The sequence below is a fragment of the Salvelinus fontinalis genome, chromosome 4 (assembly GCF_029448725.1).
Source record: "Salvelinus fontinalis isolate EN_2023a chromosome 4, ASM2944872v1, whole genome shotgun sequence".
Classification (NCBI taxonomy): domain Eukaryota; kingdom Metazoa; phylum Chordata; class Actinopteri; order Salmoniformes; family Salmonidae; genus Salvelinus; species Salvelinus fontinalis.
In genome coordinates, this window is record NC_074668.1 from 34877959 (window position 1) to 34904154 (window position 26196).

General features: G+C 45.2%; 1 protein-coding gene and 1 pseudogene across 6 annotated transcripts in view; one reads left to right on the plus strand and one right to left on the minus strand.

The window, feature by feature from the left end:
• Positions 1-24106, plus strand: part of LOC129853617 (smoothelin-like) — an 89236-nt gene extending 65130 nt beyond the window's left edge. For 3 of the 6 annotated variants that reach the window (XM_055919829.1, XM_055919832.1, XM_055919833.1), the window contains 10 exons: positions 13074-13268; positions 13565-13640; positions 14258-14290; positions 15271-15453; positions 15580-15642; positions 15760-15829; positions 15946-16101; positions 16188-16314; positions 16595-16746; positions 20513-24106. In XM_055919829.1, coding sequence (XP_055775804.1) covers positions 13074-13268; positions 13565-13640; positions 14258-14290; positions 15271-15453; positions 15580-15642; positions 15760-15829; positions 15946-16101; positions 16188-16314; positions 16595-16746; positions 20513-20684 — 1227 coding nt within the window. In that variant the 3' untranslated portion in view covers positions 20685-24106. Of the gene's footprint in view, positions 1-13073; positions 13269-13564; positions 13641-14257; positions 14291-15270; positions 15454-15579; positions 15643-15759; positions 15830-15945; positions 16102-16187; positions 16315-16594; positions 16747-18701; positions 18883-20512 lie in introns of all 6 variants that reach the window. The other 3 variants (XM_055919830.1, XM_055919834.1, XM_055919831.1) reach the window with 3 other exon arrangements.
• Positions 24107-24598: 492 nt separating this feature from the next.
• LOC129852856 (selenoprotein M-like) lies at positions 24599-25212 on the minus strand (annotated as a pseudogene).
• Positions 25213-26196: the final 984 nt, after the last annotated feature.

Genomic DNA, 26196 nt, shown 5'->3' on the forward strand with positions numbered 1-26196 from the left:
GGGTTGTTTTGGATGAGTTAGTCTTTATTGGTGTTTGGTAAAGGAGAAGCCATGGGGTACACAGACGGTTTGTGATCTGTGTGGGTGGTCCTCTGCTCCTCTCTGGTGGTATGTACTCAAACCTTATCATCGTTATCACCCCTATACACAACCAGTTACTTAATGACGGCTCAGGTTCAGATAGGCTTTTAGACTGGGATAATGCAGTGAAGGTAGCATTGAATCTTACAATGTGCAGAATAATCAAAACACATCAACTCTGAAGAAAGCGAGCAAGAAGCGGGTTAGGGAGAGATGATAAATAATGGTAATGACAAGGACAGAAAAGGTGGGAGCATTAAGGATGGAAATGGAGGGTAAGATCAACAAACAGGTGAAAGGTGGAACGGAGACTTAAGCTAAGTGAGAAAGAGGGAGTGCTGTTGGAATAGCTCTGGGTGTGTGTAGCAGATGGGACCGGCCGTTGGTGTTATTGATGCCCACGTCGGCCCTGGATTAAGTACCCTCACCTGTGCCCACTCATCTCTGCCACCCGTCCAGGCTGTCTGCTGACCCGTGCCCTCGGGCGTAAATAATGCCGTCGTTCTATCTCTGCGGCGACGACGGACAAGCAGTGGCTCTCCTGCGGGCATGGAGATTACAGCAGAGCCCTGGGTCACGCTGGTAACGCTGGACAGGGGTTTATTGCCACGGTCCCACAGTGAATGATCAACTGTCAGTCCTGGCCACTCACTGTCATACAGCACACTAATCTCCCTATTGTCAGCACAGCCTGAACAAACACTGAGCACGGGTTACCCAACCAGCACACATGTTCCCTAGTATATGGCCCCTGTACAGGGCTTTTATGGAGGACAAGAGAAAGAGAGAGAGAGATGAGGTCTCTTTTGGAGATGATCCTGGTCTGTGGATTTTGTTAGTGGAGCCGTAAGTCAGATGCAGTGTGTTACTGTTTTATCCCTGGAGTTTTATGGCTATATGACTTAAAGCTGTGGCCTGAGATCATTTATCTCACTGTGCTGTTCTTCTCTGGAGGGGGGCCAGGGTGAATTCCCAGATGAATTTTATTGGTGTGTTCTGGATAAAGCTGCTGACTATTTTTAGACACTCTCTTGTAAATAACTGCAGCGGGGTCACAACTAGAGGTCGACCAATTATGATTTTTCAACGCCGAAACCGCTTATTGGAGGACCAAAAAAAGCCGATAGCGATTAATCGGACGATTTTTGAAATTATTTTTATTTAAATTTTCTCCCCAATTTTCGTGGTATCCAATCGCTAGTAATTACTATCTTGTCTCATCGCTACAACTCCCGTACGGGCTCGGGAGAGACGAAGGTCGAAAGCCATGCGTCCTCCGAAGCACAACCCAACCAAGCCGCACTGCTTCTTAACACAGCGCGCCTCCAACCCGGAAGCCAGCCGCACCAATGTGTCGGCGGAAACACCGTGCACCCGCCCCCCTCGGTTAGCACGCTCTGCGCCCGGCCCGCCACAGGAGTCGCTGGAGCGCGATGAGACAAGGATATCCCTACCGGCCAAACCCTCCCTAACCCGGACGACGCTAAGCCAATTGTGGGTCGCCCCACGGACCTCCCGGTCACGGCCGGCTGCGACAGAGCCTGGGCGCGAACCCAGAGACTCTGGTGGCGCAGCTAGCACTGCGATGCAGTGCTCTAGACCACTGCGCCACCCGGGAGGCGCTAATCGGCCGATTTATATATATATTTTTGTAATAAATTACAATTACAACAATACTAAATGAACAATGAACACTTATTTTAACTTAATGTTCAATTTGGTTAAAATAATGCAAAAAAACTGTGTTGGAGAAGAAAGTAAAAGTGCAAGATGTGCCATGTAAAAAAAAGCTAACTTTTTAAGTTCCTTGCTCAGAACATGAGAACATATGAAAGCTGGTGGTTCCTTTTAACATGAGTCTTCAATATTCCCAGGTAAGAAGTTTTAGGTTGTAGTTATTATAGGAATTATAGGACAATTTCTCACTATACCATTTGTATTTCATATACCTTTGACTATTGGATGTTCTTATAGGCACTTTAGTATTGCCAGCGTAATCTCAGGAGTTGATAGGCTTGAAGTCATAAACAGAGCTGTGCATCCCAGCATTGCTAAGAGCTGCTGTTTGAATGAAGCCTGCTTCTGCCTACCACCGCTCAGTCAGACTGCTCTATCAAATATTAAATCGTATACTTAATTTTAATATAATAAACACAGAAATACGAGCCTTTGGTCATTAATATGGTCAAATCCGTAAACTCTCATTTCGAAAACAAAACGTTTTTTCTTTCAGGGAAATAGGGAACCGTTACCTATTTCATCGAACGGGTGGCAACCCAAAGTCTAAATATTACTGTTTGTTACATTGCGCAACCTTCAATGTTATGTCATAATTATGTAAAATTCTGGCAAATGAATTACGGTCTTTGTTAGGAATAAATGGCCATTCAACAGTTCGCAACGAGCCAGGTGGCCCAAACTGCTGCATATACCTTGACTCTGCTTGCACTAAACGCAAGAGAAGTGACACAATTTTCCTAGTTAATATTGCCTGCTAACATGAATTTATTTTAACTACATAACAGGTTTAAAAAATATAATTGTGTACTGATTTTAAGAAAGGCATTGATGTTTATGGTTAGGTACATTATTGCAACGATTGTGCTTTTTTCGCGAATGCGCTTTTGTTAAATCATCAAGTTGAAGTAGGCTGTGATTCGATGATAAAATTAACAGGCACCGCATTGATTATATGCAACGCAGGACAAGCTAGTTAACCTAATATCATCTAATATCTAGTAAAATCATCAACCATGTGTAGTTAACTAGTGATTATGTGAAGATTGATTGTTTTTTATAAGATACGTTTAATGCTAGCTAGCAATTTACCTTGGCTCCTTGCAGCCACAAGGTCCTTTTGATGCTGCACTCGTGTAGCAGGTGGTCAGCCTGCCACGCAGTCTCCTCGTGGATTGCAATGTAATCAGCCATAATCGATGTCCAAAAAGGCTGATTACCGATTGTTATGAAAACTTGAAATAAGCCATGTTGATTAATCGGTCAACCTCTAGTCACAACGATCAAAGACATTGTCACTTCTCTGAGACGGAGGCAATTAATGTCTATCTGATTTACACAGGAATGCCTTAGGGCATAAATACAGTCACTTGCTTATTATACAGATACATAACATTTAGAGATATAGAGAACATTCACACGCACAACACATGCTCTCTCTGTCTCTATTTGTCCCTCTGCCTCTTTCTCGCTCTCCCTCTCCAACACACATGCTCAAATATGCACAAACAAAACAGACTGTGTTTTGACAGACACACACACACACACAAACACAAACCTTGTTGCAGTGTTCAGATGTGTGTGTGTGCGTGTGTGTGTGCACCAGACTAAAGTGATGTCCTTGATGGGGTCTGACCCACTTCTCCTGGCCTGCATGGCCACAGTCTCTCTGGCCTGCTCCCCGTTCCTGGAAGCCGTTCTGCTGTCCTCTAAATCCCAGGATCAGTAGCTCAGTTACACACTCAATATAAATATTAAGGAATGACTAGGGGTTTGATGAAATCACCAGGGTTGGGGTCAATTCCATTTAAATTCCAGTCAATTCAGGAAGTACAATGATATTCCATTTCTAATTCTCATCAATGCTTTTCAATTAGGAACGTTTTGAATTAGAATTAGAATTTTGTTTACGTACTGAATTTAAATGTAACTGAACCCAACCCTGGAAACCACCATGCCAAATAACTACAAAAATTCTGGCTTTTCAGTGAACACAGTTTTAGCTATATTGCTTATTAGTCAAGCACTATTTAGGTGTGTGTACCAGAGATTAAGAACAACATTACGTGCTAAGAGGGCTTGCTTGTATGGCGCTGACCTTGTTCACCTGATATCACTGTAGATCACTGTAGTTTGAGTTCAAATGATTTGATTCATGCAGACCTACAGTGCTATAATTTTCTAAAATTGGAATGGTTATAACCATTCCATACATATACACAAATGCATGCTGGAGCCACACATTCATATAGACACAGACTGTTCAACACTCTCTCAAAGCATTCAACTTGACACACAAAGCACTTGAAGAATGCACACGTAACAGCAGCTGGTCAGACCACTGTGATATTATATTCTATCAGCAAGTTCCAAAGCAAGCACACGGCAGAGAGCAGCTGGCCTTTAACAAGAGCCTTCCCCACGGCCAGGGTCAACCAGAACCAGGTTCAGGTTGTCAATAGCCCAGCACATTGACCACCCTCTGTCTCTCACAGCTCGATGTGCTTCTTAGGTTCTCCTAACCCCTGGTGACCTGTCCTCTGACCTGACCCATGCAGCTCAACTGACTCATAATGTCAAGCCTGAGAGGCTGCAGTTTGTCAAACACTTTAAGTAAAATTCTGTCGGCCCTCTGTCGGCCAGACACAGACACAGCCCATCCAAACCCCAGTCGCCTGCCAATCGAGGTGTGAAGGACAAGGGTTCTAAATAAAAGGGGAGTTGAGAGGGGGGGGGGGGGGTCTATGAATTGTTGTCACCCGTATTTCCCCTCTGGCCCCCCACCAGACACCCAGGCCCTGACTGGCTCAGTGGAATAATAGATGGGGCTAGTGATAAATACACATGTCTATGGCACCTGAGGGAAAAAAAGGGGTGGGGGCCTCTGCTGCCTTGGAAACGGGATTCCGTGAATGCTCATTGGCTGTCTGGGGTTTGTGGGGGGTATAAAGAACTAGAGTTGTTTTGGAGGGTCTTTATAAACAGGCAGACTGAGAGAGAGCCTACTGTCTTCTTCTCCCAGGGGATACGTACTGAAAACTCAACAAACATCGCTCTTGGATTGTTTAACTCTTAGCTCGATTTGGTTCCTAGCGCTTAGTTGAAAGAGAGGGACTTTGCATCTCATTGTAACGAGATCCGACCTTCGGTGTGACTTTTGATATTGAAAGCAGTTACCCACCATGCCTGGAGTGAACCTGGACTTCCTGTCGGCCTCAGAGGCTCCACAGCCCCTGGTGGGCAATCCAGACAGCCTGTGTGCTGAGTCTGGTTTGGAGGAGGTGATTGGTGACCTGCTAGCCCAAGATCAGGTTGAGGAGGAGGAGAGTGAGGGTGGTGAGTGTGGGCTGGAGCTGACACTGCGCTGTGCCGTGGGGGAGATCCACAGTGACCTGCAGGCCTTTGGGAAGCGGGTGGATGCACGGCTCGAGGAGGCTGCGGCGCGTGTGGCTCCTCTGTCTACAGCTTTGGCAGCTCTGCAGGAGGAGAACTTGAGGCTGCGTATCCAGCAGGAGAGGCTGGCCCGCCAGGTGGAGGCTCTGTGTCAGGCCATGGGCCTGCCTGAACCACCACCTTACACAGCCTTCGTCCCGGAGCCATCACCCAGTACTCCCAATGACCTCCAACTTTCATCCAGCACACCCCTCAGCCCTAAAACACCCGATGGACCAGATTGTGAACCTGAGGCCACACCAGTCCCACACTGTCCCACCTTTGCCACACGTCGTTCTTCCTCCACCTCCTCCCTGATAGGACTAGGAGGCATCTCGCACAGCAACAGCATGGTATGCCTCTATCTCTATGCCTGTATGGATCCCCTCCTGACAAAATATTTAGAATCAGTTCCAGCCTTTTATTCTTTACTGACACTCTCTTCCCTATCCCTCTTTGATGCCTAGATTTTCCTCTAATCTTGGATGACAGGTTTTCGCATCTATAAAGAGCATCTGATCAGTCTAGGTTAGTTTCTGGTTTTAGTGTTCAGCTTGACAGCAGATTAGAGCACATTGTCAGTACAGATGGCTGGTTACAGGGTTAGGGGTATCATTGTGAAGAAGGGGATTTGACCGTAACCAATCAACTCGCCAGCTTTATCTGCATGCCTTTCTGTAGCCCCTCCTTCTCCCCTGCTGTCTTTTCCCACCCTCTACTTATGAGAACAGTTCCAACAGGATCTCTATCATCCCACATCATCCCCTCCCATCCACATCATCCCCTCCCATCCACAAAGCATGACCTTTTCTCTCTTCCCTCACTGTTTCGTGCCAGACCCTCTCTCATTGTCTGTGAGTGTGTGATACCTGCGTTTGTCACTGAAATGCATTAATCCCATTGGGTGGATGTTGGGGTTTGTGGAGGGGCCCTCACTGCCCTGAGTGTTTGTGCAGGTTTTCTTGTTTGTTTCCGTGTTCTGTCAGGGGACACACATCCTGCGGTGCCACAGAGGAAGTATCCTGTTTGCTGTCATTTAATCTTCTGAGTAACCGCCTGGTCATGATGAAATCCTCTGGTCTACTGCCCAAACACTGGGCTCCTAAGATCTCTGTGGCACTATCCTCCTAAAATAGGTCCCTAACATTGTGTTGGACTTGGACTACCCTTCAGTCTTTTAGGAACTCCTCACCTCTCTTTGACATTACCATTTGATTTGGGATACGTGGCTCAGAGTTCACACTTCACACACAGTGATCCTGGTCAGATACTGAACCATACCCTTCTCTGTGGCCAAATGATGGTTCACAGCCTGGGTGCTCTCTCTGATTACATCTCAGGTGTGTGACACACCAATGGCACTCCATCAGCCCCCCCCCCCCCCCCCCCCCCCCCACGTGGTCCAGACCCTTTGTGATTAGACGACTCTAGGGATTGGACCTGATGTGCTCCTTAGCCTTCTAGAGGCAGTCAGACTGCTCTTGAACCCTGCAGCCTGCTGTAGTCCAGGTCAAGAAGGTCAGCTCTGCTCTGTGTTTTGACTGGGGTAAAGGGAACCCAGCCAAGGAGCTGGCAATGTAGAGGCTCTCTCTCTGTCCTATATTATTTACCTTCTAATTACTCTGATGGTATTAGTCTGGTATTATGTACATACTCGTATTCATTCCTTTACACTTCTGTGTAAAAAGTAGTTGTGAAATTGTTGGATTACTTGTTAGATATTACTGCATGGTCGGAACTAGAAGCACAAGCATTTCACGACACTTACATTAACATCGGCTAACCATGTGTATGTGACAAATAAAATTTGATTTCATTTTGATTTGAACACCGGTACCGCTAACACTGACACAGATAGGCTCTGAAACCTGTTGACCTCTCTGCTCTGTTGGTTGGGAAATCAGACTGTATGTTTCTGTAGATTGGTGTGTGTGAAGGTTTGCCAAGTATGTTATTCCTAATAATGTAATGTATTCTGAGCTGCTCTGAGTGACAGAGCATCCTGGCTTTATAGTGTATGTTTATTGTTGTATGTTGATGACATTTTGAGGGATATTGAAGGGAATTGATGTGGTATTATTCAGCTGGACAGGGTCCTTAGCCCAGTAATGCTCCCAGACCAGCTGGTCCTGTCCGTCAGGACTCTCCCACCCAGAGGGAAGCTGTTCTCCTTTACTTCAGTCATGTCACAGACTGGAAGCTGATCTTACCCGACCCCTACGCTTCACAATGCCGTACTATATAGATCCGCTTCTGCTTCAACACCTCTTATATAACCGAGTCCTGTAGGTCTAGAGTGTACGCACACTCTCAATGGCGTAGTGTTAGACTCAACCGGACACCCTTAGCACAATGTCCACTCTCATGCCCATGAAAGAAGATAAGAAAGCCTGTCTCTTTCTAATCATCAATGAATTAGAGATGGGGTTCTGTTTTCCCAGCTCTTATATAACCCAGTGCTAAAGGTGTACGGACACGTCACACAATGGCATAGTGTTAGGCACACCAGCCACTCTTAACCTATGTCCACTCTCACAGAAGAAAATAACCCCATCTCTCGTCCTAGGGTACTATAACTGGTACCCTAATCACTAATTAATTATATAACAAGCCATTTAAAGTGGATCGGTCCTCTCCCTCACCCCTAACCCCACAATGCCCACACATGTCCAAGCATCTGTTCCAGTGAGGCCCTGTTTGTTTTGGTGTTTTGTTGCAGGGCTGTGTCCAATAACATTCCACTGCGGTCAAGTGGCTCTCACTCTGACCTGTCCCATGGGTCAGACCCCTGAGTCTCAGTCCAGACCTCCAGAACCAGAGGCCACCCTGGATCACACAGCTCTGTCTGCGCTGGGGCTGGGTGGGGCACCCTCTCCCTGGCTGGTCTCTCTGGGAGGAGAGGGGGTGGGGGGGCTGATGGGGTCAGTGCCAGCAGTCTGGGGCTAAATCTGGACCTGGACATCTACAACAAAAGCATTAAAGTCTAGCAGACCAGCCCAGCCTCTATAGTCTGCAAAAGGCATGTGGCACGATATGAAAATCTATTTAAGAGGTGTTATCTATAGGCTTCATGCCCTCTTAATAGAAATGGTTACAAAGCCAGTGGTATCTTAATGGAAGACTGTGCTGTGTTTATGTCCATGTCTCATTTCCTTTCTTCGTCTGTCAGCAGTGGGAGGACACAAAAAGCCTACATCTCTCCTGTCTGTAACAGCACTGACTGAGGTGCACCATCTGCTCCTGGACATTGTGCTTGTGCTTTTACAGTACTGTAGTGTGTGTACTACTATAGGAGTAAAGCTGGCTTCAATCCTACACAGTTTACATTATTGCACCTCTACAGGCCCATAGGCAAAGTAGTGCTTTACTCCTGTCACATGACATGAGCCCTCTGTTCCTCATCATACTGCTTAGACAGACTGAGAGGGCCAATGATGGGGGAGCTAACTGTTGCTTGGCAGGGCAGGTCAAACCGCTGTATCTCTCTGCCCAATAATAATCCTCACGCTCTGTGGCAAGGCAGGAAGACCGAGGAGCTGGAGGGCCTGGGGAATCATGAGGGGTGCAAAGGTGTACATCAAGTTTCCCCAACTGGTGGCCCGCAGGCTGAATTTGAGCAACAAAAAAATATATATACGGTGCCTTCGGAAAGTATTCAGACCCCTTGATTTTTTCCACATTTTGTTAGGTTACAGCCTTATTTTAAAATGGATTAAAATGTTTTTCCCCTCATAAATCTATACACAATAGCCCATAATGACAAAGCAAAAACAGGTTATTATTTTTGCTAATAAAAAAATTAAATGAATACTGAAATATCATATTTGCATAAGTATTCAGACCCTTTACTCAGTACTTTGTTGAAGCACCTTTGGCAGCTATTATAGCCTTGAGTCTTCTTGGGTATGACGCTACAAGCTTGTCACACGTGTATTTGGGGAGTTTCTCCCATTCTTCTCTGCAGATCCTCTCAAGCTCTGTCAAGTTGGATGGGGAGTGTTGCCGCACAATGATTTTCAGGTCTCTCCAGAGATGTTCGATCGGTTTCATGTCCAGGCTCTGGCTGGGCCACTCAAAGGCATTCAGAGACTTGTCCTGAAGCCACTCTTGCATTGTCTTGGCTGTGTGCTTAGGGTCGTTGTCCTGTTGGAATGTGAACCTTCAACCCAGTCTGAGGTCCTGAGCGCTCTGGAGCAGGTTTTCATCACAGGATCTCTCTGTACTTTACTCCGTTCATATTTCCCTCGATCCTGACTAGTCTCCCAGTCCCTGCCGCTGAAAAACATCCCCACAGCATGATGCTGCCACCCCCATGCTTCACCATAGGGATGGTGCCAGCTTTCCTCCAGACGTGGCGCTTGGCAATCAAATCAAATGTTATTTGTCATGCGTCGAATACAACAGTGAAATTTTTACTTACAAGCCCTTAACCAACAATGCCGTTTTAAGAAAATACCTAAAAAATATATTTAAAAAATTTAAAAAGTAAGAGATAATAATAACAAATAATAATAGTAAAAATTAGCAGTAAATAACAATAGCGGGGCTATATTCAGGGGGTACCGTTACAGAGTCAATGTGCAGGGGCACTGGTGTCGAGATAGTTGTGGTAATATGTACATGTACAGTAGGTAGAGTTATTAAAGTGACTATGCATAGATAATAACAGAGCAGCGTTCCAGAGGGGGGTAGCCAAAGACTTCAATCTTGGTTTCATCAGACCAGATAATCTTATTTCTCATGGTCTGAGAGTCTTTAGGTGCCTTTTGGTAAACTCCAAGCGGGCTGTCATGCGTTTTACGGAGAAGTTGCTTCTGTCTGGACACTTTACAATAAAGGCCTGATTGGTGGAGTGCTGCAGAGATGGTTGTTCTTCTGAAAGGTTCTCCCATCTCCACAGATGGTGACCATCGGGTTCTTGTTCACCTCCCTGACCAAGGCCCTTCTTCCCCGATTGCTCAGTTTGGCCGGGCGGCCAGCTCTAGGAAGAGTCTTGGTGGTTCCTAACTTCTTCTATTAAAGAATGATGGAGGCCTCTGTGTTCTGGGGGACCTTCTTTATTTTTTTATTTAACCTTTATTTAACCAGGTCGGCTAGTTGAGAACAAGTTCTCATTTACAACTGCGAACTGGCCAAGATAAAGCAAAGCAGTGTGACACAGACAACAACACAGAGTTACACATGGAATAAACAATAAACCAGCCAATAACACAATAAACAAGTCAATGACACAGTAGAAAAAAATAATGTATATATACAGTGTGTGCAAAAGGCATGATGAGGTAGGCAATAAATATGCCATAGTAGTGAAGAATTACAATTTAGCAGATTAACACTGGAGTGATAAATGAGCAGATGGTGATGTGCAAGTAGAGATACTGGTGTGCAAAAGAGCAGAAAAGTAAATAAAAACAGTATGGGGATGAGGTAGGTAGATTGGGTGGGCTATTTACAGATGGACTATGTACAGCTGCAGCTATCGATCGGTTACCTGCTCAGATAGCTGATGTTTAAAATTGGTGAGGGAAATAAAAGTCTCCAGCTTCAGCGATTTTTGCAATTTGTTCCCGTCACTGGCAGCAGAGAACTGGAAGGAAAGGCGGCCAAATGAGGTATTGGCTTTGGGGAGGATTAGTGAGATATACCTGCTGGAACGTGTGCTACGGGTGGGTGTTGTTATCGTGACCAGTGAACTGAGATAAGGCGGAGCTTTACCTAGCAAAGACTTATAGATGACCTGGAGCCAGTGGGTCTGGCGACGAATATGTAGCGAGGGCCAGCCGACGAGAGCATACAGGTCGACAGTGGTGGGTGGTATAAGGGGTTTTGATAACAAAACAGACGGCACTGTAATAGACTGCATCCAGTTTGCTGAGTAGAGTAATGGAAGCTATTTTGTAAATGACATCGCCGAAGTCGAGGATCGGCAGGATAGTCAGTTTTACGAGGGTATGTTTGGCGGCGTGAGTGAAGGAGGCTTTGTTGCGAAATAGAAAGCCGATTCTAGACGATAGGGGACCTTCAATGCTGCGGAAATGTTTTGGTACCCTTCCGCAGATCTGTGCCTCGCCACAATCCTGTTTCTGAGCTCTACTGACAATTCCTGTGACCTCATGGCTTGGTTTTTGCTCTGACATGCACTGTCAACTGTGGGACCTTATATAGACAGGTGTGTGCCTTACCAAATCATGTCCAATGAATAGAATTTTCCACAGGTGGACTCCAATGAAGTTGTAGGAGCATCTCAAGGATGACCAATGGAAACAGGATGCATCTGAGCTCAATTTCAAGTCTCATAGCAAAGGGTCTGAACTTTTTTTCTGTTTTTTTTAATACATTTTCAAAAAAAATCTAAAAACCTGTATTCGCTTTGTCATTATGGGGTATTGTGTGTAGATTGCTGAGGATTTAAAAAATAAATAATTTTAGATTAAGTCTGTAATGTAACAAAATGTGTGTGTGTGTACTACCGTTCAAAAGTTTGGGGTCACTTAGAAATGTCCTTGTTTTTGAAAGAAATGCACATTTTTTGTCAATTAAAATAACATAAAATTTATCACAAATACAGGGTAGACATTGTTAATGTTGTAAATTACTATTGTTGCTGGAAATGGCTGATTTTTAATGGAATATCTACATAGTCGTACAGAGGCCCATTATCAGCAACCATCACTCCTGTGTTCCAATGGCATGTTGTATTAGCAAATCCAAGTTTATCATTTTATAAGGCTAATTGATCATTAGAAAACCCTTTTGCAATTCTGTTAGCACAGCTGAAAACTGTTGTTCTGATTTAAAGAGGCAATAAAACTGGCCTTTAGACTAGTTGAGTATCTGGAGCGTCAGCATTTGTGGGTTCGATTACATGCTCAAAATGACGGGAAACTTTCTTCTGAAACTTTCTTCTGAAACTCGTCAGTCTATTCTTGTTCTGAGAAATGACGGCTATTCCATGCAAGAAATTGCCAAGAAACTGAAGATCTCGTACAACGCTGTGTACTACTCCCTTCACAGAACAACGCAAACTGTCTCTAACCAGAATAGAAAGAGGAGTGGGAGGCCCCCGGTGCACAACTGAGCAAGAGGACAAGTACATTAGAGTGTCTAGTTTGAGAAACAGATGCCTCACAAGTCCTCAAATGTCCTTCTTTTTCCTTGTTGCAAGTAAAAAACACTAGGAAATCAACTTCAAGTGATTTAATTTTGGAAATCTGTTCCGAAGTATTACCACGCAAAGACACGTGATCAAATACAAATGTAAACAAGGTTTGAAATGGTTATGTTTTAGTCAAATATGATCTGTTTGGCCTTCTTGCGGTCAATTTGCAGCCTACAACTTATTTATAATTATGTTCCGGACTCCCCGACCATCCACTCAAGAACAAATCATCCCGCGGCTGAGTCTAGTTGATCCCTGGTGTACATGCTCCCCCTCCCACCTCCAAAAGTTCCAGGAAGTTTTCCTGAAATCCTCCAGTGCTCATTCCATCCTAAATGTCAGCAAGCCTCTGTGTCTTTTCTGTAAACACAGCTGTAGGGGTTGACGGATCAGAAGCCTCCCTTGTCTGTCCCTCCCCTTGCCTTGTGTGTCCTGGTCCCATGGTTTCTCACCAGCTGGAGAATGGTCTTTGAGTATGATCGACCACCTTTTGTATCTGTTTATGTCTGTGCTGCCACTAACATTGACCCTCAGCTGAGGATAAAACATTATTAACACTCACAGTCTAAAATGGATACCAATCCTGATTTAAAAAGCTGTATAACCTGAAAATAACCCATCATTCCCTCGCCCTCTCTCTCTCTCTCTCTATCTGTCGGTGTAGATGGAGACAGAGCCTGTGATGGCCTCAGAGCCAGTGTTTGCAGTGGAGCCCTCGGTGCAGGTGGCATGCTGTCAGGCCCCGGCTACTGTACCCAACGGCTCTTCTGCAGCTCGGGCCAAAGTCGAAGAACGCTCCGGAAAACTGACTGCAGAACAGCTGGCCGCCATCGACGACGAGGAGCTCCTGGATAAAATGGTACCTCCCCCTCCCCCATATCACACATGCTTACAGTCCTCAAATCCTCAAACGTAAATGTGTTGCAATGTGGTGGTGTTGTTGTTTTTGTGTATTAGTGAAGAGTTTAATCTGATCTGCTGAGAGAACTTATATTTGGGAAAGTCATACCTTTACATTTCAGTGTGTGTCTGTGGGTCTGTGTGTGTACACTACACTCTGTGTGAGTGTGCTGTGTGTATTTGGAGCTGTATGACTGAGTTTGTCTGAAGACCGACCCCTCTAATTCCTTCCGTCTGTCCTGTTCTTTCCGACAGCTGGATGAGTCCAGGGACTTTGAGGAGAGGAAGATGATCCGACAAGCCATGAGAGATCTGCGTAAGAGGAAGAGAGGTGAGAGACCACAGCCAGACTAACCAACCTCGTGGCCCTTCCCTCTCTCCAACCTCGTGGCCCTTCCCTCTCTCCAACCTCGTGGCCCTTCCCTCTCTCCAACCTCGTGGCCCTTCCCTCTCTCCAACCTCGTGGCCCTTCCCTCTCTCCAACCTCGTGGCCCTTCCCTCTCTCCAACCTCGTGGCCCTTCCCTCTCTCCAACCTCGTGGCCCTTCCCTCTCTCCAACCTCGTGGCCCTTCCCTCTCTCCAACCTCGTGGCCCTTCCCTCTCTCCAACCTCGTGGCCCTTCCCTCTCTCCAACCTCTAACACCTTTCCATTTTTCACTCTCTCTACTTACTTGACCACTCTATACTTCAACCTCATTTCTTTATTTACCTCCTTTATTTTCTTCCTTATCCATCTCTGTGTTATTTTCCCCCTCTGGTTTCATATTTGTAGCTGTTGTCTTTTCTCCATCGTTGTCTTATTTTAATTATGATATTAACTGCTGGGTCTTTCTGCTGGTAGTTTGACCTTCATCAAATCTAGTCTGCATTATGTACCTGCCTCATCTCTCGCCATTTTCCATCCTTATTTTCTGATCTTATTTTCACGTTCTCCCATCCTGCTCTCAGAGGCCGTACTGGGATGTACACAGGAGGAAATAGGTAGGAACATCCTGTGTGTTTGCGGACTATGTTAATACAGTATATGCATCCGTGTTAGTCATTTATCAATGTCCCACTTGGCTGTATCCCCTCATTGTTAACCATACTGTCCCACCAGTGCTGTTTCGAGCTTGTCACTTGAGTTTTCTCAATGATACACATTGATCATGAACTGACCAGCAGCAACCATGAACATGCGGAACCTGTATGGTGGACGATGAGGGAACGCATGAGTCTTCATGTTTTCTGTAGATGTTGGAGTGACTACCCAGCACTCACTACAGTGCCATATGTGATCTATCAGGATGATGCGGGACTTTATGATTCACTCACTGTCTTAGGGCAAACACACCTCATGCTGTTCCACATATGGATGGCTGGGTGCAAAGTGCTGACTGTTTGTTGAGACTCCAGACAGGACTCGGAACTCTGTATCAGAGACGTTTCCATGGGCATAGTAGCTAGCCAACCAGTTCATCCCTGTATTACCCTTAACCCTAGCCAATCTGTTGAAACAGTAAGTGAGAGACCGGAGGTATTTAGTTCCATTATAATGAGCGCTTAACTGTGTCTCTGGGGATTAGGAAGGTATATGGACAGGTAAGACTGCTAGAGCTCCCAGGCATCGGGTAACAGTAGTGTTGGACAGTGTTCAATAGCCTTTCTATGCCAGTGTCTCACTGGTCTGACGTGACGTTCAGGGTCTCTGTTTGCACTCTTTGATGTTTGTTCAGCACATGCCCCACCACAGCACAGCCTGGGGTTGCTTCTGTTTGTCTTTCACCTGTGGGTGGCTGTTTGTGTTCCAAGGCATTTGATGGTGCTTTGGAAAGAATCTTGAAATGTACTGCCGCAAACATTCAACCCATGTTTAGTTTGGCTTTGTAGCAGATGAGATGCTGTCAACTTGTTGAGTGCCTCTTCTCCCTCTTTTTCCACTGACCTTTTCCTCCTGTCATCCCTCCTCTCCTCTATCTCAGACCAGAGAGAAAAGGAGAGAGAGGTTCGTCTTGTGGAGCTTCGGCAGCAGAGAGAAGAGCGCGCTCAGAAGGGTCGTACGGGAGGAGGAGGAGCTGAAGAGGTCGTGATGAGGAAGGTGGAGAAGTCAGCTGATGGCTCCACCCTCAGCCAAGTCACCAAGACAAACCACTTCGCCCAGTCTGGTAGGCCAATCATACACCATGTCTTAGGCTGACAACATGGCTGATACATTTGGGCAGTACACTAGCTCGTGCATGATCTTCCCAGGTCAGTTGAAATGGTTCTAATGTGTGTGTTTGTGTGTCTAGGGGATGGCAGCAGGACAGCTCACAGCACCATCATGGAGGCCAGTTATGTGAAGAAAACAGACAGTGAGTCATCAATGCATCTTCCTCCTCATTTAAATCATCATCATTTGATTGCTATCTGTTCTCATCCATATATGGTGTTGTGTGATCTCACCACCACCACCTCCCTGTGTTCTCTAGTGGGGACAGTCCAGTCGAAGTCCTACAGCTACTCGTCTACCTCTTCCAGCTCCGCCAGGAAAGTGGGCAGGTGAGAACTGAACCCATTGAATTCTGTGCCTAAACCCTCCTCCTCTGCAACCCCTATAGGATTAACGGACATTGTGTTGAACTGTAATTTACCCCTTCTCTATCTTCCTCCATCAGTGTGTTTGACCGTGAGGATGACTCGGCGTCCCGTGCTGCGGAGCGCCGGCAGGCAGAGAAGCGTAAGGAGCTGATGAGAGCCCAGAGTCTGCCCAAGACGTCCGCCGCACAGTCCCGCAAAGCCATGATCGAGAAGTTGGAGAAGGAGAGCGGAGGGTAAGGATAGAAAGAACTGAGAATAGCAAAGAATGAGAAGAGTTTAAACAGGTCTATACTAACATAAACCAATCCCCCTTCTTCAGTCCAGGGAATAAAGCGGTTGCCAAGGTGAACATGGTCCAGCGCTCCGCTAGCTGTGTGGTGCCCAATGCCAACTCCATCAAACAGATGCTGCTGGACTGGTGCCGCGCCAAGACACGCTCATACGAGGTGAGTCAACCCACTATGGCACTATGCTGAGTGTCCAGTCTCCTTAAAGATCAGAGGCATTCACACTTCACACTAGCTCATCCTGCTATGAGGCTTAGGCCTTTATATAACCCCTCTACTGCAATCAAAACCTGCCACCATGTCTTCTCTGTCAGCAATGCTGTGTTCTCTCACATACTCTTGAGTCTAGTCTGAGGTAACTAATGACATTTGGAAGTATCGGTTAATGCTTTGTGATTTGAATATAGTATTCCTCTCTTCTTCTTCTTTCCTCCTGCAGAATGTGGACATTCAGAACTTCTCGTCCAGTTGGAGTGATGGCATGGCGTTCTGTGCCCTGGTCCATAACTTCTTCCCAGAGGCCTTTGACTACTCCTCTCTCACCGCTGCCAACCGCAGACACAACTTTGAGGTGGCCTTCAGCACTGCAGAGTGAGTACACACATACACTTGTAAACTGTACATCATGCGTGCGCTCATAGACGTACTGAATGTGATGAAGTATGACATGCAGCCAGAACTTCAGCCCTGGGTTAAATGGAAGCTTCACTCTTGGAGTTGTTCCATGGCCATTTACAGCAGAATGGACCAGGGTCTGAGTGAACCATCCTCCGTCCCAAAGACCATCAATCGCCTGACCACCCCAAGGTTCTGTAAGTGGGAAATTAGATCCACTGTAGCTGTCTAGCCAACCCCCCCCTCCCCCCAATTGAACTCAAAATCCGTCAAACATCTTGAGAACCAGAACTTCCCTCGCCTTTCTCTGCCCCAGACCCCCACACTCCTCTTTCTCTGCCCCAGACCCCCACACTCCTCTTTCTCTGCCCCAGACTCCCACACTCCTCTTTCTCTGCCCCAGACCCCCACACTCCTCTTTCTCTGAACAGATATGATCCCTCTATTGGGTATGTTTGTTTGACCTCTGTAAAATCAACACTGAGCTGCCAGTCTATGGATTCCTCAGGCTCAGCAGGACAGGACCTCTGGGTTCTCACCATCATCTCTTAGCCTTAAAACCACCTAACTACCACCTAACTACCCATTCATGTACAGTAAGAATGCCTGCCTGAGGAAGGAAAAGAATGTGAATCCACAGGATACAGCCTTTGGATTCAGCTATTGGACTCAACTCACTGTTTCCAGAGGCCCTACAGTAAGAGGGTTGGGGTGGGCCTGGGCCCAGTGCTATTTTGTTTTATCCCTCGTCTCTCTCATGTCTGTACAGTCAGCTCCTGGATCTGTTACCACTACTACTACTACTATCTCCTGTACCTTTAAACCTCCACTCTCCATCCACTCTCTCCTCTCAGAGACGTTCTCCTCAGTAACCGCTGTGTGATGTGACCCTCCATCCACCAACCCTGATCTAAACCAGGAAACTCCTGAGACTGACCCCTCCCCAAACAACAACCACCAGGTTACTACAGTACAGGAAGAGCACTCGAGTAACTTCCTCCCAGACCCCTCTCCTTCCCTCTCTCCTTTAATCTGTCCCTCTCCTCCTCCTCCTCTTCCTCACTCCACCTCTGTCATCTCCTCTTTTGATGAGGTCATGTACTGCCGACCTCTGTCCTGTCACCCACCAGTGTCTGCTGTGTTCACCTGTCCTTAGAGCCACTGTGATGATGCTGCTCATGACGAGGACCATGATGACGTAAACACCGGATTGTCAAACACGTTTTCCTCCTAGCTAGACCCCCAACCCCCTCTTTGCCACTGTGCTGCACTGTCACTCCCTTACCAACCTCACCCCCCCGCCACTGTGCCTCATCTGGAACCCTCTCTCACACCCCTCCAACACAAACACACCACCCTGTGCACCACCAGTGTGCTTCTCTTCTAGGTTCACCCTGTGGTCCATGTCTTTATGTCAGTGTAGGATTCTTCTTGTTTTTTCCTTGTCTCTTGTTTTGGTACTGGACAAAACAAAGCCAATGTTCTACCGTTGATGTCTCTATAACCCCATGCCCAAGTCTTTTGTCTCAGTGCACAGAAAAATAGAACAAAACAAACAAAAAGGCAAAATGGACGTCGCCTGACGCTTCATTTGCCATTTTGTTGTGTCTGCGTGTGTGCACATATGTGTCATGTTGTTCATGAAGCATGTCAACTCATGGATATGTTTGTCAACACAAGGAATGTAATGTTATGGTGTGTTTTTGTGTCTTCTCTCTCCCTCTCTCCACACCCTGGCTATTCCTCTCATTTGGCTGCTCACTGCTCACTCTCTCATCCTCCTTCCTTCTGTCTCCCTCACTTTACTTCTACCTGTTCACTTTTCATATATCTGTATTTTCTCTATTTTCGGCTTTCCTCCCTCTTCTCTTTCTCTCCCCCTCCCTCACCCCCCTCTCTCCCCCTGCTCCCTCTCCGGGGTGCGGGTGCAGGAAGCTGGCTGACTGTCCCGAGCTGTTGGACGTAGAGGACATGGTGCGGATGCGTGAGCCAGATTGGAAGTGTGTGTACACGTACCTGCAGGAGTTCTACAGGGGCCTGGTGACCAAGGGCCTGGTTAAAACCAAAAACTCCTCCTAGAGTCACACCCCTAGGACCCCAAATGCACTCATGGTGAGAGAGGGAACAGGCCCACGGAGGAACCTCACGCTGGTGCTGGGGGTTTATGGAGTGGGATTGGTGTGAGTGGGAGATTCTCAATTGAGGGAAAGTCTATACTCTACTCGTGTCCTCCGTCCTCTTCTCCGCCATGACCCAGAAACCAATAAATGGTCGCCATATGTAGGATAATTCATTAATTGGTTAACCGAGGAGTTTCCTCATCTCCTAGATTGCCTCATCCAGCGGAGGATACCAGAGTTTTTCCCTCAAACCCTTGAATCAGCTGTTGTTTACTCTGAGAATAAAAACATACACACATTTGAAACAATACGCTACTTATACATTTATCCATAAAATGTCTAGCACAACTAGCTAAATGTATTTTTACCACTTTACACATGACATTTGCGTGATGACCAGCTAGTTGCGAAGGAGAGTCTTATTTCATACATGAGCATTTGTTTCCACGTTTCCTCTCCTCGATGACTCCTATCCTCGATTACCACTGACCTTTTTCAAAAGGAGGCGAGGAGAGGACGTGAGGAATTGAACAAATCCAATTGAGATTCTCCCAGTGTGTGACTGTGGGTGTATGAGTGCATGTTGTCGGGGGGGCAGGATCAACAACAGTGCCACCAGTTCCATCATATAATGATGGTGAAGTCAGACAGGAGAAGAGTGAGCCATCCAATAATACAATCAAGATCATTATCCTGCAGGAAGTCATATGAAGTTGTAGGAAGCGTACTCTTAGTGTAGGTCAGAGCTCAGTTTTCTCCGCCCTGTGAGCCAGTGCTGGGGTCCAGAGGCCCAAACATGGACTGTGAGTGTGTGACTGCAGTCAGAGCCAGGTTCCAGGCTCCAGCCAGGCAGAGGGCCAGCCATCAGCACACCCCATCTGCAGCTCCACACTTTAAAAGGAGCTGCCGCAACACAACACTGGAGTGGAAACAGAGATTGGAAACAAAGTGGAGAGGAAAAAGAAATGTCAGACCTGTGCTGTGTGAAGCATGTGTATCATCTCCCCTCATTTAGTGACTTCAGAATTACTGATGTTTTTCTACTTGAAGTGTATAAAGCCCGGTCAGTTTATATCAGCCATTGCTGAATGACATAAATAGACTTATCTCCTTAGTATCGAACACAACAAAGAAAAACTTCATACAGAGTTTTACAGGGTTGACATTTGTGTTTGTCTTTGAGGGGCTAGGTTACTATCTGCTGGTATAGTAGCTGTGCTCTCTGTGACTCCCTCCCACCTTGCAGCTGTTTCCCAGAGCTCTCCCTCTCCTCCTGCTCTGCGCTCCTGGTTGGGCAGCTCACACTGCCATACTGTTGTCTTTGTCAGTCAACTACAGTACTTTTAGGATTTAGTAGTCAAGTGGGCCTCCATGTGGTTATATGCATGCATTGCACATAGATTATTTGGTTTACCAAATGGCAGAATATGTTTGGAACAAATACTTTGTAGTGTCTCCCTCTTGCCTGGTTAGGTTGGGTGGATAAAAAAGCTTTTGTGAGAGAAGTGTTTGTGGAGAGTGTCATATTTTATCCTTACCATCACTCTGTTCATCTCTCTCTTTCGCCATCTCCCCACCTTTCCCTTTCTCCATCTCACCATCTCTCCATCTCCGTTCCTTAGGGAATGTGCCAACTGCATGCCCCTACTGGAAGTGGAGGACATGATGATCATGGGGAGGAAGCCTGACTCCAAGTGTGTGTTCACCTACGTGCAGTCACTGGTCAACCACCTGCGCAGGCACGAGATGAATCTCGCCAAGGCCTTTGCCAAACTCCAGGCCACCGACTTCTGATCTGCCCCTGAGCTCACAGTGTGTCCTCTCCCATCACACCACTATACTGTACCCCTCCTGTCCTCCTGAGCCCTGTCCCTCAACACCACCCCTGTCCCAACAGGCTGACAGCAGCCCAGACTCTGAGTGAGGGGTGTTACTGATTTGCACATCTCTGATGGCCAACGACAGAAGAGTGTTTGTGTAGGAGTGTCTATCTCTGATGATTATCTTTGTTGACAGTGGTGGCATGTCAGACAGAAATTCCCCTCCTCTGGACACACATTTGTTCAGGCTGTGCGAACCTTCCCAATGGAAAACTCCACCGTTTTCATTATAGAGAATCTTTTTAAGCTTTAATTGATACGTTATACTGAAATGTAGTTGTAGTCCATCAGTAGGCAATTCTATTCATGCTTTGGAAGTCCTAGGTTTATGGCACCAACAAAACCCTGCATGAAATGAACATGAGAAAAATATGCATTTTATTGTACTCACTCACCTTAATGCCTACATTTTTTTTTCTGTGACAATTGTAAGATGTTACTCAAGCTGTTGGTGATGATGAAGAAAAATAATATGCATCTGTTTTATATTCCTTCAGTCCCCACTCTGGTTCTGTTTAAGGTGTTAACAAATCTGCTTGCTTTTTAAAACACATCTACTTGAATTGTTTTAAATAGTCCTTATTCCTATTTTGTTGTTAATAATTATCATTATTACTATTTAAGTTCATTCATAAGCACTGGTATGGAGGGATGTTATTCAGTCATTGTGTTCTATAGTAGTTAGCATTATGACATTGGTGGATCTGTTTGTACAGCCCTATGCTGAGTAAGAACCATATCTGAATCTACAAACCCAGATGACGTTAAAGCCAGACTAGGTTGTAATAGCCATTTTCTAATACTGAAATGTTATGAAAGTAGTTGTGTAACTATAATTAATTGTGTATTTACACCACTCATATTTACATCATTCTGGTCAGAGTGGAGAAACACCCGTGTTGAAAAGTAGGTGCCCAAGTGCTTCTCAAACAGGTAAAATCACACATTGGTGTTGTTTCTAGATTATCATGTCTTTATTTCAGCTTTTCTCCCTGTCCTTACCTCAGTTTGTTACATTGGGTCATCAAAAGAATCAGCATAGGGTTGTCACATTCATGTTTGAGATGCCAGCAAGAATAAGGCTGTGACCTCAACGATTTCCCTTCAAAATAAAAGTCCAACAATGAAGATGCTAGAAAAATAATACAAATGGTCGAAACTCGTAACATTTTATTAGGACATTTTCTTTCCTAATAACAATTTTTTATTTTGTTTAACAATATATAAAAAAGGAAAATAGTTTCCCAAAGCCCATACGATCAGACTGAGCATTCCAATGGCCAAAATAGGCGCAGGGAAATAAATGATAAAAAATATTTTTTAGTTATTTTCTTTAAATAAACACACAGACTGATTTATTAGACAGAGTAATGATTTAAAAATACAATTAAAAAGACTGCATGGGGGCTTTAAGGGCCACAAAATTAGCAGCGATAACTAGGGTGTAAACTCTGTGGATTTGGAAACTAGAAGTGCTCTTGAGTAGAATGGACACCCCTTTTACTGTGGCACAATGTACAGAACATTTTGTACAGTCCAATAAATTATAGAACATACACAAAAAAACATTGTTGACCATTACGCCTGGAAAAAAAAGACATATATCATAGAAATAATTTAAATAATTATTTGTTTGATAATGTATAAAATATATTGATAATTGTGCACATTTTCCATAATTTTCTCCCTAATTATTAATATACAAAGTATACAGGACAGGACTCAAAATCCGTGACCTGGAAGTGCTTAGTTATTTTTGCCAGCTTCACAATGGTGTCACATTCACACTGCCAGCACCATATGCTTTGAAGTTTTGTTTCATGAGTGTTTCTTTTCTATGAATCAAACCTATAGCCAGAACAAAGTTTATGGTAATGTAATTATTTGATTGAATATGAAAGGTTTGTTGGCGAGGCCAACTTCTCTTCTCTACATCCTTTGGCCCAATGAAGGCTGGCTTTCAGCTCAGTCGATTCTATGACCGATGAACAGGAGAGTATTACTGATAAAGGCTAAATGTACTTTATTTCCAATGTATATTTTCTGAACTTAAGTGAAGAAAAAAATATATATTCCATTATATATTATGATTTATTTATCAAGAATTGTAATACTTTTCAATTAGATGTAGAACTGGTTTTGATGTAATTAACTGCTTTGTTATCTGTAATTGAGACTTGAGAAAGTTACACTTTTTCGATATTCCGCTCCTGCCAATTTAGCAACCAGAGAGAGCTTTCTCAAACTAGTGAATCCTGTACTGTACATGCAGTGCATTCAGAAAGTATTCAGACCCCTTCACTTTTCCCACATTTTGTTATTTTACAGCCTTATTCTAAAATTGATTAAATAAATACAAATCCTCAGCAATCTACACACAATACCCCATAATGACAAAGCGAAAACAGGTTGGTAGAAATTTTAGCAAATGTATAAAAAGAAGAAACATAAGTATTCAGGTCTTTTGCTATGAGACTCGAAATTGAGCTCAGGTGCATCCTGTTTCCATTGATCATCCTTGAAATGTCAGGATCGAGGGAAAGATGAACTGAGCAAAGTACAAAGAGATCCTTGATGAAAACCTGCTCCAGAGCGCTCAGGACCTCAGACTAGGGCGAAGGTTCACCTTCCAACAGTACAAAAACCCTAAGCACACAGCCAAGACAACGCAGGAGTGGCTTCGGGACAAGTCTCTGAATGAGTGGCCCAGCCAGAGCCCAGACTTGAACCCAGTTAAACATCTCTGGAGAGACCTGAAAATAGCTGTGCAGCGATTCTCCCCATCCAACCTGACAGAGCTTGAGCGGATCTGCAGAAAAGAATGGGAGAAACTCCCCAAATACAGGTGTGTTATGCTTGTAGCGTCATACCCAAGAAGACTCAAGGCTGTAATCGCTGCCAAAGGTGCTTCAACAAAGTACTGAGTAAAGGGTCTGAATAAATTTGCAGAAATTTCTATAAACCTGTTTTTGCTTTGTCATTATGGGGTATTGTGTGTAGATTTCATATATTTTAGAATAAGGGTGTAACGTAACAAAATGTGAATGCACTGTACATGCTTGGACACATTGTTATAATTCCTTGTTTTTGTAGAAGAGTACTGGCCACCCCTCAGTGCCTGGTTCCTCTCTAGGTTTCTTCTGAGGTTCCTGCCTTTCAAGGGAGTTTTTCCTAGCCACTGTGCTTCTACATCTGCATTGCTTGCTATTTGGGGTTTTAGGCTGGGATTCTGTATAAGATCTTTGTGACATCTGCTGATGTAAAAAGGGCTTTATAAATTCATTTGTACTCCACAATTAATTGTAAATTAACAATTAAAACCAATTTAAGACAAAATATTTGTTGATTGTTTGTCTTTAAATGGTCTGTTACTGTAAACATTTTTCTTTTACAACTATTTGTCATCCCCTTCACTTTAATCCCCTTGTGCCTAAGCCCCACACACCAGGACACGTTACATCAGCCCCAAGCCAATCAGGAGATGTTACAGCTAGAGGCGTCATTCAGTTCCACAGTGTACAGGAAATCATTTTACACACGAGATCAGCAGAGAGACCCCATACTTGACACTTTGTGGTTAACCAACACATCACCAGAAATAAATGGACAAAGAGCAGAAAAAAATGTACATGCAATTTTAGTGTGACCTTCAAAACCTTTGCTGATGCTACAGAGACTGTTCCCCCAAGTGCAAATCCAGGACCTGCTTGTCATTCTGATCCAAAACATTTCTGTTATGAGATGCAGAAACAAACTGGTCTTGGACCAGACCTGGGGGAGAGTAGCCCTGTCTGTCCAGGTCCACACTCCTCTTTACTGCTGTGAGGGTTATAGGTCAGAGTGTTTGGCCTCTCCGTCGGACTCTGAGGAAGCGTTGTCTGTGGGGGCTGAGGGGGAGGACTGGGACTTGGGGGTGCCTTTGAAGGGGCTGTTCTTGGCGGGGGAGAAGCAGAACTCCACTGGGACCTCATCCTCAGGCTGAGCCTTCTTGTAGAAGCCCAACTTCTCCAGCAGATCGCTGATCTCAGAGCAGGCCATGTCAGACAGGGCGATGCACTGAACAGGGCAGTCATACAGGTGAGACGCATATCCTCACAAGAACTCTCTATACCCTATTCTTTCACAAGATATATCATTGCACAAATAGGGTTTTCATACAATTTCTGTGCAATAGTAGGCCCACCCTTTACATGCTTGCATCTCTATGACAAATATTTTATTAACCATTATAACTCACTAGTGGAAACCTACAAACAGCACAGAAAAGTATTAACACCAGAGATGTGATAAAGATACAGTAAAACTTCAGGGTGTTTCAGCAGCTCACTTATGTCCAGCTCTTCGTAGTAGTGGTTAAGGAGGACAAGCTCAGGTTCGGCCCCAGGGATGTGCTACATTACCAGGTTATGGCTGGGGTGGCATGGGTCAGGGGTCACAAACATAAAAAGAAGGCAAACAGGGAAATGCAATGCCCGTGGACAGGCTTCTGACACCCCAGTCCAGAACAACTTCCTTCACGCCCTAGTGCCCTGCCTGCTGTCTTGTCAGACTAGCTATACTGAGCAAAACTATTAACGCAGCATGTAAAGTGTTGATCCCATGTTTCATGAGCTGAATATATATAAGATCCCAGAATGTTCCATGCACACACAAAGCTTATTTTGCTCAAAAGTTGTGCACAAATCGGTTTACCTCCATGCTAGTGAGCATTTCTCATTTGCCAAGATATTCCATCCACGTGACAGGTGTGGCATATCATTAAGCTGCATGTTCATTACACAGGTGCACCTTGTGTTAGGGACAATAAAAAGCCACTCTAAAATGTGCAGTTGCCACAGATGTCTCAAGTTTTGAGGTAGCATGCAATTGGAATGCTGACTGCAGGAATGTCCACCAGAGCTACTGTCAGATAATTTAATGTTTATTTCTCTACCATAAGCTGCCTCCAATGTCGTTATAGAGAATTTGGCAGTACGTCCAACCGGCTTCACAACCGCATACCACGTGTAACCACGCCAGCCCAGGATCCACATCCAGCTTCTTCACCTGCGGGATCATCTGAGACCACCCACCATGGATAGCTGATGAAACTGTGGGTTTGCACAAGTGAAGAATTTATGCACTAACTGACAGAAACCGTCTCAGGGAAGCTCATCTGCGTGCTCGTCGCCCACACCAGTGTCTTGACCTGACTGCAGTTCAGTATCGTAACTGACTTCAGTGGGCAAAGGTATGGTATGGTATGGGCAGGCATAAGCTATGGCCAACGAACACAATTGCATTTTATCAATGGCAAAGAGATACTGTGATGAGATCCCGAGGCCCATTGTTTTGCCATTCATCCGCCGCCCTCCCCTCATGTTTCAGCATGATAACACACAGCCCCATGTTGTACACAATTCCTGGAAGATGAAAATGTACCAGTT